General features: G+C 38.4%; 1 protein-coding gene across 5 annotated transcripts in view; it reads right to left on the bottom strand.

Annotated features, from left to right (window-relative positions):
• The window catches only part of Myo61F (unconventional myosin 61F), a 744085-nt gene that overhangs the window by 505956 nt on the left and 217937 nt on the right, over positions 1–20192 (bottom strand). For all 5 annotated transcript variants that reach the window (XM_090391651.1, XM_090391648.1, XM_090391650.1 and 2 more), the window contains exon 6: positions 18139–18318. In XM_090391651.1, coding sequence (XP_090247777.1) covers positions 18139–18318 — 180 coding nt within the window. The remainder of the gene's footprint in view (positions 1–18138; positions 18319–20192) is intronic.

Here is a 20192-nt window from a genome sequence, read left to right on the forward strand (position 1 = left end):
CAAGGCTTGCCACTGAATCTCCAAGTTTGGTTTCTGTTCTCAAACTCTTTCATTTTTTTTTTTTTTTCATGAATAATATTTGTGCATTTCAGTCTACAGTTCACATCTGAGAGCTGCTCAACTTTTATTCACTTTAAAACTTTCTAACACGTTCTTTTTATCAATATGGAAATTCAATTTTATCCTGCTCAAGACTAAATAGTGATCACTTCCAATTTCAAATAATTTATACACTATAGTGTACTGCACCAAGGAGAAAACATCACTATCAACAACAACATAGTCAATTAGACTTTTCTTATTCCTTACTTCTTCTCTCCATTTGAATTTGTGCACGTTTTTATGTTGGAACATTGTGTTAGTAATAACCAGTCCATGTCTTGAGCAGAAATCCAACAAGTATTTGCATTATTATTAGCTCTGCTCTTTTCTCCAAATTTTCCAAATATATTTTTGTATGTCTGACAATCATTTCCTACTCTGCTATTTAGATCCCCAAGAAGGACCAACTTTTCCTTTTCCATTGTGTCAGTTGCTTTCTCTAAGACCTCAAAAAATTCCTACACTTCAACCTTAGTAGAATCTTCTGTGGGACCATAGGCACAAATAGCTCTCATCGTCCAGTTACCCATTCTGATATTTTCCCACATTACTCTACTTGATATTGCCTGCCATTCAAGAAGATTAGTGTCAAATACTATAACTACTCCTCCTTTTCCTTGATTATTATTGTGCTGAATATAACATTTTGCATTTATTGCTCACAAAGATCATACCAGTTTTTGTCTTTTTTGTTTCGGTCACCCCTATTATTTCGATCTAGTACTTATCCTATTCCTCAACTAGTTCCGTTTCTTTGCCATTCAGGCTTCTTATGATGATAGTACTGATCTTGAACTCTGATGATGTTGAGTTGGGGTGTGTTTTAGGAGCAAACTTTTCGCTGCCCGCCCTGTTCCCTGGCGAAAACAACTGGGGTCTTGTTTAACTGGACAACACCCCATCCAGTATGAAATTCTGTCATGTTGCACCATCATTTTATATTGTGGTTTAAAGGAATAAGAATACAATTTGGTCGGAGAAATCCTAAATTGTCAGCCCATCATTGTTCATTCAGTATCCAGGTAGATACCTAACAGGGTGCACCATGAGAAGGCGAGGATTAGACATTAAATCAGAAGCCCTGGTCGGTTCTCCACATTCCTTTAAAGGCCATATGGAGATCTTCTCTCAGCTATACAGCTTTGACCCTTAAAGTTTTATACAACCATATTTATTAAAAATTAGGCTGATTTTTAAAAGCAGTAGCAAATTCTAAAATCAGTCTTTCTCTTCTAAATTTACTGTGATGAAGCATGATGGTCTTTTTCCAATTGATTCTGTGAGCTATATCCAAAGCATTGTCTGAAAGGCCAGATTGAACATAGTCATGACTGCAGATGTATTTTTTATGTTCTTCCATTTGGATTGTAGGTGATCTTCCTGTCTGTCCATATTAGGCCAACTTGCAGGAAAAAGGAACTCTATATACACTTGCTGGAATGAGAGGGAGGGAGTTTGTGTTAAGTGGAGCAGATAAGGTGGTTGACGGAGAGATATCAGAGAGTGGTTTACTCAGGAGTAGAGTCCACAAGACGGCCTGTGACTAGTGGTGTACCACAAGGATCTGTTCTTGGACCACTGCTGTTTAATTTGTTCATAAATGATATAGGAAAGGATCTGAGAGGAACAGTTCATTTGTTTGCGGATGATGCAAAGTTGGGTAGGGCAATAGTGAATGCAGATGACGTCAAAATTTTGCAGGATGATTTGGATAGATTGGAGGTCTGGGCTAGGGAGAATGGATGTCAATTTAATGTGGCAAAATGTAAGGTTATGCATTTTGGGGTGAAAAGATGGGAGGCAGTTTACTGCATTGGTGGAACCGTGCTCCAGGAAATTGATGAGGCACGAGATTTAGGAGTGTTGGTGGATAAGGAATTGAAATTTAGGGGACACATTGCAAAAGTGGCCAAATCAGCTCATCAAATCACTTGGTTGCTGAAGAATACGTTGACAAGCAGAGACAAGCAGGTTATTGTTCCTCTGTATCGAGCCTTGATAAGACCTCATCTCGACTACTGTGCTCAGATTTGGTCACCTAGGTTTCTTCTTGATGGGGAGGAGGTGGAGAGGATCCAGAGGCGAGTGACCAAGATGATAGCAGGTCTGTGGAATGAACCGTATGAGAACAGGTTGAGGATTTGTGGGTTGCAAAAATTGGTTGATAGGTGGAGGAGGGGAGATATGATTGAGACATTCAAATTACTGAAGGGTTTCTATAAAATTAATTCAGAAGATATTTTTGAGAACAGGGCTGGTTGTGGGAGGACTAGGGGACATCCATGGAAACTGGGCAAAAGTGTGGTTAGTAAAGGTGTTAGAGCTGGGTTCTTTACTTTTAGAGTAGTGAATGAGTGGAATGCGCTCCCTGAGTCTGTGGTGGATGCTGTGACAGTGAATGAGTTTAAGGCGAGGTATGATAGATACTGTATGAATGTCGAATAGTTGTGATGAAAATGATTTGGGGCCTCCCTCGATGAGTCTAATGACTCCCTGGAGTTGCCCGTAATAATAATAATAATAATAATAATAATAATAATAAGGGTAGCTAGTTTTAAGGGGCAAATATTGTATTTCTTTAAGATTCTGGATACCTTTTTCTGATGTGCCTTGGACATAGTGAATAGTAATAGTGTTACTAAAATCTTTCAGAAGAGAAGGTCATGGACTGGGAAAGGATTGATTTTTTTTTTTGATACTTTGGGAACTGTAGCCATTAGATAAAAAAGTGTTATGTATATGATTGAGTTCTTTTTCAAGAGCAGTCTTGTTGGAAAAAAGGTTATAAGCTCTATGGATTAATGTTTGTATGACACCAAGGCTATAAGCTCTATGGTTCCAGTATGCTGAAAAGAATAGGTTACCATTAGGTAGCAGATAACCAAGGTGTCTAGAAAGGCCAGATTATTATTAGTTACCTTTTCCATTGTAAATTGGATTCAGGTGAAGACTACTGAGGTAACAGAGAAAAGTGTCTAATGCATCTGGCCATGAGACCAAATCGAACAGATTATCTACATATCATAACTAGACTGAATGTGTAAGAGGGACTGAATCAAGAGCTTGTTTTTCAAAATTTTCCATAAAAATAATTGGAAGGGGAGGTGAGAGGGTAGACCCCATAGAGGTACCCTCTCTCTGTTTATATATTTTGTTCTTCCAAGAGAAATAACTGGAATGGATAGCTAAGGAAGAGAAGTCAATGATATCAAGGGGGAAAACCTTTTTTTTTTTTTTTTTTTAAAGTAATAAGGTGCAATTTAAGGGAATGTTAGTGAACAAATGATACTCTAATACTTCGCAATCTAAGTACATCCTAGGCCACCAACAGGATTCCATAGAGGGTGCCCCACCTCGTTAGGACTAGTCTTTAATCCATGTGTTTCAGTTAGTTTTGTGCTGCCTTTGTGCATGTATCACAAGTCTCATTTTGTACTCCTTGACGATGCCTCTGTAAATGAGATGAAATATTGGAAGCATTAAATACTATTTTTAATATTTCTTAATACTATTTCACTCCATTAAATTTTTATCATGAGTTTTTCCCAGCACTTAAGTCTTAACACACAGATGTCTGAAGTAATTAATTTGAAAGATTATTAAATGGAAAACAAGAGGTGACAAAATAGTGGTAAAAATATTCAAGACAATTCAGAAGTACATTTCACTATTAGAAGTGGAAAAGCCATAAAAATCTGAAATGTGGAAAGACAGTCGGGCAAGATGATATTTTATCAGAAATAGTCAGCCTGGTTGGCAGAGTGGATAGCATACTCACTCTCCAACCCACAGGATGTGAGTATGTATGTTTGTAAAAGCCTGCTCTGGATGAGCCTATATAGCTCCTTGAGTGTTTGTGAGGCTTGTCTTTTTTTTTTTTTAAACAGAATGCTCAAATATGGAAGTATAGAACTTTAACAGTGATTGATTATAATGCATAATCTAGATGGCCTTTTAACAGGATCTATTTCCAGATGAGAAGATTAGCTAAAGGGAAATAAAACTGAATGCGAGAATTACAGAGGTATTCCTTACTTAGTATTCCAGGTAAGATTTATGCAAGCATACTAAAAGACACTAGAAAAACTGTGGAAAAGAAACGTGTTCAGGCCAAATACCTATGTAGATTTTCAATTTAAAACAAATAGTTGAAATCATGAGAATGTAACAAGGTGCTAAGAGAAAAGCCAATCAAAACATTAAAATTACATGGTGTAAATGCAACATTATATCAAATATGTAGTCTACGTCTCAGTTGCAAGTCAGCAATTAAAATTGAAGGAGTTACAGAAAGATGGTTTAATGTTAATTCAGGTGCAAGACAAGGATGTGCAATCTCCACCATTATCACTTATATGGATCACATAGTGAAGGAAAGTGGCATTAAACGAGTAGAAATAATTTGGTATAACAGTGGGCCTAGTTTAAAAAAAAAATTGTAGCAGACAACATAAGGAACTAAAGTCCTAACTGGCACCATATATTGTTGGATAAAGAGGGAAAAAATAAGTATTACTTAGATGTTAAAATGACTCTCTCTCAGATTTTTGGTAAATTGATACAGTCATACTTGTTCAGATTTGGAGTACATTTTAAACATGCTGCTGAAAAAAACAATCTTTCTGACTTATGACTTTCATGTACCACTTTTGTTTTCTTCCATTAACTCCTGTGTTTAAGAGGTATCCAATGCATGGTCTGCCATAACGATGGTGCTGAGTATATATGTTTATGTTCTCCAAGGCAGATGCCAACAGTTGTTCCCCTCTGTCCATAGTAAGCCAGGTCACAAGAACAGGGCACTTCATATACGCATCGATGTAATAAAGAAGAGAGTTTGTCTTTAGATGAATGGATGAAAGATGCCAATTTGACATATGGTTTAAATATGGTGCATAGCTGATATTTATTAAGCACTCTAGATATCTTTTCAGATGTGCCTTGAATGTATGGGCACATCTGTAATAAGCAACAGAGGGAATTTTCAGGAAGCATTTAGTATTTTTTCTATTCTTTGGAGATTATAGCCATTGATTAAGAAGTTGTGATGCAAGTGAGTTCAGTGGTAAGAGAATTGTCATTGGAGTAGATAGCTCTGGCTATGTGAGTTAGCATTTTTTAGGATATCATTTGCTGAGCAGGATGATGGTATGAATGTTCATGCAAATATATCCTTATATGTGTAGGTTCTTCTATAAAAATAAAAATAAAACATAATCAGTTGATATAGTTGAATTACTGAGCGAGCACTTTGCAAGAGTATATCATCCAGGTGGTGACATTGCAGGAAAGAAAGAACCAACAGCTTATACGGGAATTGTGGTGAATGAAGTGGAGGTAAATAGCCTATTACAAAACCTCAACGTCAATACATCTGTGGGATTGGATGGTATACCTGCTCGTATCACAAGTGAAGCGGCTAAAGAATTGTCAGTGCCCTTGACCATTTTGTTTAATTTGAGTCTCGGGTCTGGGTTAGTCCCAAGGGGTGGAAAGAGGGGAAAATAGTTCCACTGCATAAAGGAGGTTACAAGACTGCTGTTGTAAATTACAGACCGATCAGCATATCAGGAATCGTTGTCAAGGTCTTGGAGAAAATAGTCAAGAGGAAAATACAGGATTGGATAGATGAAAACGGGATACTGTATGGGGGATAGCATGGTTTTGTGAAGGGTAGATCATGGTTCAGTAACTTGCTCATGTTTTATAACACAGTGATGGCTGAACTGGATAAGGGTAATGGGTTTACAGTGATTCTACTGGATCTTGCTAAGGCTTTTGACAGGATACCGTGGAATTCTAATCAGTAAACTGCAGCATATGGGGATGGATATAGGGTTGGTGAGATGGATAGGATGGTGGTTGATGGAGAGATATCAGAGAGTGGTTTATTCAGGAGTAGAGTCCAAAAGATGGCCTGTGACTAGTGGTGTGCTATAGGGTTCTGTTCTTTGACCACTACTGTTCAATTTATTCATTAACAATATATTATTATTATTATTATTATTTCGGGCGACTCCAGGAGTCCTTAGACTCATCGAGGGAGGCCATAAACATCATGTCACACAGAACTATGCGAATACATTCTCACAGTATCTATCATACCTTGTCTTGTACTCGTTCACTGTCATAGCACCCACAACAGACTCTGGCAGCTTATTCCACTCATTTACCACTCTAAAAGTAAAGAACCCAGCTCTAACACCCCTGCTAACCACACTCTTGCCCAGCTTCCATAGGTGTCCCCTAGTTCTCCCACCACCAGTCCTGCTCTCAAAAATATCCTCTGAATTAATCCTATAGAATCCCTTTAGCAATTTGAATGTCTCAATCATATCTCCCCTCCTCCGCCTATCAACTAGTTTCTGCAACCCACAAATCTTCAACCTATTCTCATATGGTTCATTCCATAGACCAATTATCATCTTAGTCACTCGCCTCTGGATCCTCTCCACCTCCTCCCCATCAAGAAGGAACCGAGGTGACCAAATCTGGGCACAGTAGTCGAGATGAGGTCTTATCAAGGCTCGGTACAGAGGTACAATAACTTGCTTGTCTCTGCTCGTCAAGGTATTTTTCAACAACCAAGTGAGTTGATGAGCTGATTTAGCTACTTTTGCAATGTGCCCCTAAACATCATCTCCCTATCCACCAACACCCCCAAGTCCCTGGCCTCATCAATCTCTTGGAGTACAGTTCCACCAATGTGGTATACTGCTGCTAATCTTTTCACCCCAAAATGCATAACCTTACATTTTGTCACATTAAATTGACATCCATTCTCCTTAGCCCAGAACTCCAATCTATCTATGTCATCCTGCAAGACTTTGACATCGTCTGCATTCACTATTGCCCTACCCAACTTTGCATCATCAGCGAACAAATGAATTGTTCCACTTAGATCCTTCCCTATATCGTTAATGAACAGATTAAACAGCAGTGGTCCAAGAACAGAACCCTGCGGCATACCACTAGTCACAAGCCGTCTTTTGGACTCTACTCCTGAATTAACTACTCTTTGATATCTCTCCATCAACCAACCACCTATCCATCTCACCAATCCTATATCCATTCCCATATGTTGTAGTTTACGGATTAGTATTCCATGTGGTATCCTGTCAAATGCCTTTGCCAGGTCCAGCAGTATCACTGTAAACCCATTTCCCTTATCCAGTTCAGCCGTCACCTTGTTATAAAACTTGAGCAAGTTACTGAAGCATGATCTACCCTTCACAAAGCCATGCTGTCCCCTGTACAGTATCTCGTTTTCATCAATCCATTCCTGTATTTTTCCCTTGACTACTTTCTCTAAGACCTTGACAACGACTCCTGATATGCTGATCGGTCGGTAATTTGCAACCGTAGTCTTGGATCCTCCTTTATGCAGTGAAACTATTTTCCCCTCTTTCCACACCTTCAGGACTAAATCAGACCTGAGACTCAGATTAAACAACATGGTCAAGGGCACTGATAATTCTTTAGCCGCTTCACGCAAGACCTGTGCCGGTATACCATCCAATCCCACAGATGTGTTCACATTAAGGTTCTGTAATAGACTAGTCACCTCCACTTCATTCATCACTATTCCCGTATAAACTAATGGTTCCTTCATTTTTTCAATGTCACCACCTGGATGATATGCATTTGCAAAGTGTGCGCTCAGTAACTCCACTATATCAACTGATTTAGTGACCTCCTTACCATCGTCATTCCTTAAAATCATTTTGCCGTGTACAGTTTTTTTCTTGCTTGCAGCATATTGAAAGAACTGTTTGGGATTCTCTTTTGCTTGCAAAGCTAGTTTCCTTTCATAATCCGCTTTTGCTTTTTTTACCACACTCGTTACCTTTCTGGCCTGCACTTTATACCGTTCGTGTGCCTGCAGGTCACCCCTTTCTTTAAATTCCCTCCACAGTTGTTTCTTTTTTTGCAGCTCAAGCTTAATGGTGTTATTCATCCATTTAAACCCTACTTGTTTTACTATTCGGACCCTAGGTATACAATCAGCCATAACAGCCTGTAAATGCTCCTTGGCCACTTCCCATGCTCTATCGACGTCCAGCCCTTGCAGTTGTACGTGCCATGACACTGATCCAAGCAATCTCCTAAGCTTGTCATACTTGCCAGCACGGTAATTTCACATATACCCTGTCTTAATCGAAAATTCCACACCTTTAGCCACTTCCCAGGTCAAGACCTTATGATCACTCTCACCAATAGGTGGCAACATCATGGTCATATTCATTACAGTCAAATTCTCAGATGCTATTACCAGGTCAAGCACTCTCACACCCCTAGTATTTTCAATTACATGCTGTCTCAGATAGTTATCCCTTAATAATTGAATAAAATCCTTTTCCTTCCTCACATGTGTCCTCTCCTCCTTCCAATCAATGTTACCATAGTTGAAATCCCCCATAATAATTACTCTCCTTCCACTCATTTCATCAATTTCCCTATGCATACTATTTCCACCATCTATTCCATCACCTGGTCTATAGCAGCACCCAACTGTATATTTTATTCTGCCAGTCTCAATCTCACACCAAATAGCCTCAGATGAGCTCCTTTCACTATCCTGCAATACAACTTCAATTCTCCTTGGCTGCAGTTCATCAGCTATCATCAATAATACCCCTCCCCCCATTTTATTCTCTCTGTCCCTCCTAAACACACTATAACCTACACATTCTGTCCCACTAACTATATCTTCTTCCGTCAGCCATGTTTCACTAATGCCAATAACCTGTGGCCAGGAAGAGCCAATTAAGGCCAAAAATTCTTCCTTCTTGTTCCTAATACTCCTGGCATTAGATAACATGAAATGCAGTGATCCCTTAGTCCCATCCCTATGTTGATGCGTTATTCTAAATGACCCATTCCCATTTTTTGTCCTTAGTGCTGGCTCGGGTACATTATATACATTCTTACACTCATCTGTCTCAGTGATGTCTGCATATCCATCCCCCACCCCCTCCTTGGTAGTTCTAGTTTCCCTGGTTTTGCACATCCATTTTCACTTCATTCAGCAACACTCTTTCCAGTCTCCGCACACGAAGTCCATTCAAATGCAGGCCATCCATCTTGTATAAGTCCTTTCGCCCTTCAAACTCATTCCACACGTCCACGAATTCCACACCATACCGTCTGCATAACCTACGCATAATGTCATTTGCGATTATGGCCCTCCTCCTAAACTCCTCTCTGTCATACCGCAGCAACAGACTAACTATTCTAACTCTGTCACTCTTTTCTTTCGCTACCTTTAACAATACTTTCAAGTCCTCTCTCATAAAAAATTTATCACCTTTCAATTCATTCGTATCCGCCACAATTATTAATTCTTTCACCCTCTGTTTTTGCACTCTAATACTCTCACTTACATCCTTAAATTTCGCACCCGGTAAGTACGATTTAGTTACACTGCCACCTATCATCACCCCTCTTAATAACGAGTCACCATACAACACTCTTTCCTTCATTTCAGAAACTCTCTCATTCTTGCACTGTTTTTTTACGTTAGCCGAATCACTCTGGAAAGAGTTTTGCAGGTGCTCTAATTGCAGCTGCGCATTTTGTATCACTGCGCGCAACCTAGCGATCTCACTTCCTACAAATAATTCCTCATTTTTATCATTTAAACCATTTTCTCTCTCACATATAGGAAAGGATATGAGAGGAACTGTTCATTTGTTTGCTGATGATGCAAAGTTGGGAAGAGCAATAGTGAGTGCACAGGATGTCAAAATTTTGCAAGATGATTTGGATAGTTTGGAGGACTGGGCTAAGGAAAATGGATGTCGATTTAATGTGGCAAAATGTAAAGTTATGCATTTCGGGATGAAAAGATTAGCAGCAGTATATCACATTGGTGGAACTGTACTCCAGGAGTGTTGATGGATAGGGAGTTGAAGTTTAGGGGGAACATTGCAAAAGTGGCTAAATCAGCTCATCAAATCACTTGGTTGCTGAAAAATACTTTAACAAGCAGAGACAAACAGGTTATTGTTCCTCTGTATTGAGCCTTGATAAGGCCCCATCTGGACTACTGTGCCCAGATATGGGTGCCAGGGTTTCTTATGGATGGGGAGACGAGTGACCAAGATGATAGCAGGTCTATGGAATGAACCTTATGAGAACAGGTTGAAGATTTGTGGGTTGCAGAAATTGGTTGATAGGTGGAAAAGGGGTGATATGATTGAGACATTCAAATTACTGAAGGGTTTCTATAAGATTAATTCAGAAGATATTTTTGAGAATAGGATTGGTGGTGGGAGGACTAGGGGGCCATACATGGAAGCTGGGCAAGAGCATGGTTAGCAGGGGTGTTAGAGCTAGGTTTTTTACTTGGAGAGTGGTGAATGAGTGGAATAAGCTGCCAGAGTCTGTTGTGGGTGTCATGACTGTAAATGAGTTCAAGGCGAGATATGATAGATACTGTGTGAATGTCTAATAGTTGTTCTCGACACGATGTTAGGGCCTCCCTCGATGAGTTTATGGACTCCTTGGAGTTGCCCGTAATAATAATAAATGATCCAAAATGGCAGACAGTCATTGTGAAGAGGATGTTGGCTACATAAATGCACTAAAAATATATATTCAATGTGTCTGACCATGAGGCTAAATAGCAAACACATAATCAACATAAAACAACCAAACCACTCATTTGAGAGCGGCTGTATTCATAGCTAGATTTTCTAAAGTATTCTATGCAGAAATTGCCTAAAGGAGGAGCCCACTGCTGTCCTATCTAGTTGTTTGTATATCTTCCCTTTCCATGCAAAATAACCCGCATGTACTGTAAATTTAAATAATTCTTATATATATATTGGGGGGGGGGATGTGACTTGAGCAAATCAAGAGTTGCAATTAATCACGGCATTAGGCCTGATATCAGGAATCAGAGACATCAAACTTGGCCCTTTACTCTATGCAGATACTATACTCCTAAATTAATCCAATGTAAGACTCCTGAATTGTTTACCTGAACCAAATAGTTGCTGTATCAAATTTGGCATGAAAATCAATAACAAACAGAAAGACTATGAAAGCAGAATATACAAAAAAAGGGGGGAAAAATCAAATGCATCCTGAATGGAGAATTAGGAACAAGTAAAACATTTTGGCTATTTAGTCACAATTTTTAGTGAAGATGGGACACTTAAGTATGTCAACAGAAAACAGAATTAGTAAAGCTGATATTGGCAGGAAGTCAGATAAATAAATTTATATAGAATGAGAGAGGAATTAGTCAAAACACTAAATTAGTATATACAAGACAGTGCTCAGAGAAATTTCAACTTGGATTTTAGAGCTGAATTAAAAATAAATCAATTACTAATTATATGAAGAGCCAAAGGCTTCAATTCGGCGACATGAACTTATTTAAGTTAAGGGATATTATATCCCTTCACTTAACTTAACTAAGAAACAATATGGGATATAATATCCCTTAACTTACATAAATAAATCAATTAAATATTAAGATATTAAGAAGGAGCTTTACATGTTAGCAGTCAGGAATGTGTGCTAATCTCAGGTGATATGATCACCTGAATAACAAAAAAAAGTCCCAGAGGAAGACCACGATCTAGGTGAATTGATATAGTAAGTACCTTAGAAAAACCAAAATATAAGATAACAGATAAATTTGGAAGAAAACTGTTAATATGAAGTTGGAAACAATACAAGTTTTTTTTTTTTTTAAGAACTATGCTGTATACATAAGGGTACATATCAGGAATTTGCTAATGATGAGAAATGAGAAGAGAATGAGGGAAAATTCCTAGAAGCTGTATAAGAATTTGGTTGGGGTGAGGAAAGGGGGGGGGGAACAGTTTTTTATATAGAGAGTAGGCAATTAGTAGGATGCTTCAGTAAGCATATTTAGATTTAGCATAGATTGTGCATGTTCAAGGTATAAATGAACATTTTACATGAGTGAGACCTTCACAAGTTTAAGGCCACTGAGGTCTGTTATTAATAAAATGAATGCTGAGAAGAGTTGTTTTCGGTTTAAAAAAAATAATTCAATGTTTAATAATTATTATTATCCTAAGACCTCAATATACAGTCGGAGATTCATCTAGAAAGTCCCTTTGTCATACAAACAGCTTGCATACACCTTAAACACATTAAAATTCTCTGCAGACACCATGCTCTCAGGAAATGCATTCCAATCGTTCACAACTCTAGATGCAAAAAACCTGCTTCCCACTCACTTGCTCACACCCTCCTTATACAGCTTCCAGGGATGATCTCTTGTTCACCCATTATTTTATGAAAAACCTCTTCAACATTAATCATATAATAACCCTTTACCAACTTCTACATTTTTTATCATATCAACCCCTCATCCTCCTATCCACTAGACTCTCTAAATTGCATCTTCTCAACTTTTCTTCATATTCAACATTCCAGAAACTAGTTAATAGATTAGTCAATTGTCTATTAACCTTCCCAACATCTCTTCATCTTTTCAAAACCCAGGTGAGTAAATCTGTGCATAGCAGTCCATATGTGGCCTAATCAAGGCTTTATACAATGAAATCAGAATTTCCTTGCTTCTATAATTCAGTGTCCTAGAATCATTACTAAAATTTATTGTGTTGCCCTTACAATTTTGGCAATGTGTCTTCTAAATTTAAGTTCTTTATTCACCATCACCCCAAGATCTCTATTTCCTCACCCTCCAACAATATATCCCCACCAAGAATAAATTCTACATCATAATCTTTGTTTTCCAAATTTTAAAATCTTATTTTTTGCAGCACTGTAACTGGCATCTCCACTCCCAAGCCCATTCACTCAGATTCAAGTCATCTTGAAAGGTCACAACATCTGCTTTACTCCTCATAGTTCATCCCAACAAACAACTGAATATCTTATTCAAGTCTTCCCCAATATCATTATCATACAGGTTATACAGCAAAGACCCAAAACAGACCCTTGAGGCACATCACCAGTGATGTGCCTCTTGTATGGTGATGTGCATACAGAGCTTGCTGACATCTATCAGACAGCCAACCTCCAATGCAAATGCACTAATCTAATATCCAACCTCGTCTGTTCTAGTTTGACTATCAATTTATCATGCAGTAATCTATCAAAAGCCTCTGCAAAAACTATGTACACTACTGTGTATCCATTGCCCTTGTCCAATTACAATAAGATGGCAATTGCCATCTTATTGTAATAAGTAAGTAAATTACTAAAACATGACCTCCCTTTAGTAAATCCATGCTGTCTATCAAAAAGATAATACCACTGTTATCAATCCAATTCTGAATCCTGATTCTTACCAGCATCTCCAACACTTGAATCACAATGCCTAACATGCAAATTAGCCTATAACTTGATGCTTGAGTTCTGTCACCTACCTTGTGAAGGAGTACAATCTTGCCTTCCTTCCACTCCTTTGGAACTTGACCTAATGTAAGATTCATATTAAACAACTATGTTAAGGTAGATGTGAACTCCATGGCACATTCCTTCAAAATACGAGGTGTGGGTTATTAAATAACAAGACAAGGTGCGCTGTGAATCATATACTCATAGCAGTGGGATTCATTTGCATCATGAAAGACCTTGAAGGTTCTAGAAGCAATTGAGATACGCATTGTTTGCTGTCACTCGTAGTTAGTCTGTAGGCAGTTATAAAAAAAAAATGCGAAGTCACTTTGCCAGAATAACGTCTAATGTTAAACTCGAGTAGCACATTCATCTCAAATTCCATGTGAAATTGAAGAAATTGCCTACCAAGCATTTGAAACTGTTGCAGGAGGAGTATGGTGATAATGTAATGTCATATGCACGAATGTTTGAATGGCACAAACACTTTTCTGAAGGTTAAGAACACGTTGAAGATGACAAACAACTGGGTTGCCCTGTCATGGCAGCAACTGAACAAAACGTTGCGAAAATTAATGAAATTATCTGCAATGATCGCCGATTAAGCATTCGGATGATAGCAGACATGGTACACATTGATAAGATGACTGTACGACAAATTTTGCATGAACAATTGAACACGAACAAAGCCTGTGCCACAATGGTTCCCAAAAACTTGTGTCAGGAGCAGAAAGATGTCTGGAAACAAATTTGCACTGACATCATGGAATGGCTGACAGCAGAACCAGACTTGCATGAGAAGATCATCACATGTGATGAGACATGGATTTTCCAATACGATCCAGAAACAAAGAGACACTGGAAAACTCTTACATTACCGAGAATGAAAAAAAAAAAAAAAAAAAAGAAGTCAAAAAAACTGAAGGTAATGCTGGTCGTTTTTTTTTTTTATATCAATAGCATGGTAATGGTTGAATGGGTACCAGAGGACAGTTCACCAACATTAAGCTTGAGATTCTGGCCAAGCTGAGAGAACGAGTGAGGAAAAAGAGACCCGATCTGTGGAAGAATAACACTTGGATTCTCCATCAGGACAATGCTCCAGCCCACAGTGCACTGTCTGTAAAGCAGTATCTGGCTGATAAGAAGATCGCAGTGTTGGACCATCCACCTTACTCGCCAGACTTAGCTCCATGCCTTACCTTTTTACAAAGTTGAAATCCGCATTGAAGGGCATCCATTTTCAGTCAGTGGATGAGGTAAAGGAGAAAACGGCAGCGCTACTGAAGCAGATAACACCTGATGATTTGCAGCACTGCTTCCAACAATGGAAAATTCGTATGCAACGTTGTATAGATAGAGGAGGAGAGTATGTTGAAGGGGATAACAAAACTAAGTTGTACAATAATAATAAACCACATTTTTTCACCAAGTCTCGTTATTTAATAGCTATACCTCGTATGTCAGAGACCAGATGGAATGGAGAAGGTCATTTCAAAAGACAGGATGGTAAGCTAGTTATTTACTCAGGTGGTGACTCAAAACATCATGAGGTAGCTGTGATACTGAAGACAACTCAGGCAAGAAGCCTTCTTGGTTATAACCCCATTAATGATAGGATACTCTCCATTAGACTTAAGGCTCAGCCTACCAATGTATCAATTGTGGTAGTTTATGCACCCCACATGGATAGGCCTGAAGACGAGAGTGAAGAATTCTATGAAAACTTGCAAACTGTTTTGGACTGCCTACCAAGGAGAGACATACTATACATCTTAGGAGACTTAAATGCAAAAGTGGGAAAGAGTATGAGAGTCAGGCCAGAGTGTGGCATGTTTGGTCTGGGTGAACGTAACACCCATGGTGAAAGACTGTTGGAATTTGCCCGTGCTAACAGATTAGTTATTACCAATACCTGCTTCCAGAAACATCCACGACGGACCTATACTTGGACATCCAACACTGATAGGTCAAGGCACCAGATTGATTACATCCTGGCTCTCCAGCGGTGGAAGACAAGCATCTGTGATGTGCATACTTGTCCTGGAGCAGATTGTGGTACAGACCATCAGCTGGTACCAAGAGCCAAAGTAAGACTAAGACTCTGAAGACTTCCAGGTCAGGCACATTCCACTAGATTGGATGTTAGAGTAATTCCTTGTGGATTCACAGAAGAAACATCAACTCGGCTGGATGATTTTTTGGAGACCAATGAGGAAATCTCATCAGAAATGCTTTGGGAAGGAGTCAAGATGATAATACAGGATACAGCGAAGACGTATCTCGGCCCAATAAGAAAACCAAGAGACCCATGGATATCAGATTCAACATGGGAACTAATCAAAAGAAGGCGGTTGGAAAAACAAAGAGACACGGGGACCGAAGAATACAAGAGATTACATAGAGAAATCAGAAGAGCCATCAAGCAGAATAAGGAAAAGTTCTATACTAATAAATGTGAAGAAATAGAGTTCCAGATGAGAAGGCATAATTATAAAAGGATGTTTTATTTAGTTCGTGACTTAAAGCACAAGTTCAAGCCTAAATTGAATGTCATCAAAGACAGGAATGGATCATTACTAACAGAAGAGTTGGAAATCAAAAACAGATGGAAAGAATACTGTGAGGAACTGTACAGCAGAGTGGATAAAGAAAATGTGAAGTCCTCCCACCAAGAAAATTTTGATTTGGAACCTCCTCCACTTAGGCATGAAGTTGAAAGAGCAGTTAAGCAGCTCAACAGCAATAAGGCCCCAGGTGCAGATGAAATCCCAGCAGAGTTAATTAAGGCCACAGGAGATGGAGGGATAAGAGTGTTTCATAGATTGATTACAAGGATATGGGAGACAGGATCATGGCCTAGAGACTGGAAGAAGTCAGTTTTCATACCACTACACAAGAAAGGTGATATGAAGGCATGCAAGAATTATAGAACTATTAATTTGATATCTCATGCAAACAAAATTTTATTAAAGATCATGCTAAATAGGATTGAGGCCAAAGTTGAGGCAGAGATGCCTGAGGAACAAGCAGGTTTTAGGAAAGGTAGGGGCACCAGAGCTCAGATCCTTTGCCTTAGACAAATATAAAGAATTCAGACTCCCTCTGGTAATGTGTTTCTTAGACTACTCTAAAGCTTTTGACTGTGTTGAGCATGTGAAACTGTGGGAAGTAATGGAAAGAATGGGTTTTCCTCAACACACTATCAGGTTGATAGCCAACTTGTATAAGGAGCAAGAAGCCATAATAAGAACAGTGTTGGATTAACTGACTGGCTTCAAGTTGGAAAAGGAGTTAGACAAGGATGTTTACTTTCACCTCACTTGTTTAGTATATATGCAGAGGACATCATGCGTGAAGCATTGGATGAGCTAAGGACAGGAATTACGATAGGAGGTAGATTGATCAGTAATCTGAGGTATGCTGATGATACAGTACTCCTTTGTAATGACATGGAAGAACTAAGACTAATTCTTGACAAAGTTAACAAGATCAGTAATAACAGAGGACTTCGACTCAATTCTAGCAAGACAATGATCATGGTTCTCAAAGGAAAAACAAACAGAGAAGCTCTTGAGAAACAAATGTATCTTAATGGAGAAAGAATTGAGGAAGTCAGCAAGTTTGAGTACCTGGGATCCATTATTAATGTGAAGAATTGCTGTTCAGAAGATGTCAGAAAAAGGTTAGGAATGGCTAAAACAACAGTCAGAGACCTGTCTAAAATCTGGAAGGATGGATCTATCTCCATGGGAACAAAGTTGAGGATTTTGGATGCAGTTGTTTTTCCAACAGCGACTTATGGATGCGAGACTTGGAACCTAAAGAAGTCAGATAAGAAACGGATATCTGCTTTTGAGATGTGGTGTTACAGAAGGCTGTTGAGAATATCATACACTGAAAGGCGTACAAATGAATGGGTGTTAGAAAAGATTAGTAGAACTTTAAGGCTCCTTAAGGATATTGACAGAAGAAAATTAAAATATTTTGGACACATAGAAAGGATGGAAGGAGGACTTCTCAGAACAGTAATAGAAGGTAAGGTTCCTGGAAAAAGAGGCAGGGGTAGACCATCAATGTGATGGATGGATGGCGTGTGTGGAGTGACTGATCTTCAGAGAGTTGAGGCTGCCAGAAGGGCAAACAACAGGACTACATGGCAAGGCCTAGTGTGGAACATCATCGAGCATCGGAGTGACCATACGACATCTGTAGATGCGCACTGAACACGGACAGACAGACCTCGTATGTGGTGATATATCATCATGTCCCACAATCTTATTAACATCAAGTTTGTTCAATTTCCCCATATACCTCTTACTCCTCCTCATCATCTACTGCTCCCAGACTCTCCATCATTGTCATCCTACCATAAACATGTTTTTTTTTTTTTTTTTTTTTTTTTTTGCTGGATATATATATATATATATATCGAAAGAACTCCCTATAGGTTTTTTTTTTTTTTTGGCTTCATTAGCTAACTGCTGTTGCTCATATTGCACTTTTTGCTAACCTTACCAACTAAGTCACCCTTCTTACCTGTTCTTTGTATTCCTTTTGGAATTGATTATTATCACTCATCTTATGTTTCCACCATCATTAACATTTTTAGAAATTCCCCAAAATCTAACAGCATCATGCAAAGATGATACAACATAATATAACAAGAAGAGTATTATGCATTACCTGACTTAAATAGAAATATGCAGAGGCATCTTTTCTAAGCTGGAGCTTTTGAAGTAAGTCATCATGGGCTCCAGACACTAGTTGATAAAATATATGAAAATTTCTTTCTCCTTTATTCTGATGTATCACTCTGGACTTTTCAAGCAAATAGTTCAATATATGGCCTCCAAGAGGTGTTCCCTAAACAAAATGGAAAAGAATATATTTCTTATGCATCAGTAATACAATATTTAATTACATAAAAAAGGAAAATTGTAATTTAAGACTTGCATATCTTTGTGATATGCAAGCAGCAAATTGTCTATTATCATAAATGAACTATTTTATTGTCCATACTGTTTACCAACATTGCTACATTTTAACAATTGAAACAGAAAGTAATATACAATATGATGGATGCAACTGCTAATAGTGATGTTGACAGTGACTGTATGCCTTCACATTATGCAATAAAAGACAATCACAAATATCGGTTCCATTGCAGGTTTCGTACCTGTGACCTATTGTTTGGAAAGCAGGAATACTGTGCTAACTAAACTAGCATTTAAGGAGAAATCAGAATGAATGCAGTCATACTATCACAACAGATTATCATTTAGAGCAAATGCTTGGCCTACAAATGGTACTAATATAAGTTTAGCACCTTTTGAGGATATGTTAATATAATAATGTCCGTACAGTTAGCCTAGTGACTTTGTGTTTTGCAACCATATGCTTGGGGAAGGAGTGTCCTAGGTTCAATTCCCATCAACGACATGAGGAGCTTAACCCGGCGTTAAGCCAGGTTAAGCTCCTCACGTAAGGTGGGGTGTCATAGACCCCAAAGATACAGAAAGAAATAACTGTGACACTGCCACCTTACTAACACCAGGTTAAGGATCTTCCTCAGACACAGCCAAGTTAGCTGGTCTTGGGTGGACAGCAAAGTTTTTTCTGCCAGTTTATCTGGAGTTTTTCATCCCGCAAGCAGGCAAACTGGCCCTGTGAACACACACGGATTACAGTCAGGAATACTGACCCAGCCATAGGCCTGATTTGTCAGCTATGCTGGTTCCGAGCGCAGATAAAATTTGGGGGGAATGAGATGGTGCCGTACCTCTCCATAAAAGGGGACTCATGGCTGTTATATCATCATACGAAAATTATTATTAATATAATAATGTTATATTTGTGAACTAGTAACTAGATATTGTCATGAATTTAAGTACAGAATAATAATTCTCTGCATACACTGTCCTGTGCAAGTCAATTTTCTGTAAACAGAGAAGACATGTATAGGCATCCACCTGGAAGATGATGAGACATCCTCAACACACGATCATATTACTGATTTCTTTTTTAAGTGACATTTATATAATGAGTACAATAATTGTTTATATGAATGCTTTATGCTAGTTTCCTTAATGATCAAAACTACATATTTAATTACATAAAAAAGGAATATGGTAAATTAAGACTTGCATATCTTTGTGATATACAAGTAGCAAATTGTCTATTATCATAAATAAACTATTTCAATGTTCATACTGGTTACCAACATTACTGCAACATTTTAACAATCGAAATTGAACAGTCAAAGCAACCTACATATAGCATATACGAAGGTACAGAAACAACTAGACCCCTTCTGCACATTCCTTACACATGCAATTGCATCCAATGCCTCAAACCTTCTTGTGACATGTTCATCTCCAAAAATAAGACTGGATTGACAAATTTGGACTCGATGAATCGACTGTATTCCATGTTGGCTTAAATCACAAACAAAACTGATATGTGATGCAATTTCATGCCACTGGGGAGTCATCCAGTTAAAACCTAGATATTTGTCCTGCTTCTCTGAACAGCACAACCAGTGAAAAGTTACCCAGAGCCACAACCACAACATCAAACAAAATTGAAGGCATGCATCAATTCAAGAAGCAACAAAAGATTAGTGGCACTAGAAGAGAATTGGTAAGTTACTTGCAAACAATTCAGCAGGTGTCCAAAGAAAATAGATATATGCAAGCTAAGCTTTGAATAAAAGTAGCTAAATAAAATTCACAAGAACA

The sequence above is a fragment of the Typopeltis vanoorti genome, chromosome 4, assembly GCF_054136105.1.
Source record: "Typopeltis vanoorti isolate ZY-2024b chromosome 4, IOZ_Tvanoo_1.0, whole genome shotgun sequence".
Lineage (NCBI taxonomy): Eukaryota > Metazoa > Arthropoda > Arachnida > Uropygi > Thelyphonidae > Typopeltis > Typopeltis vanoorti.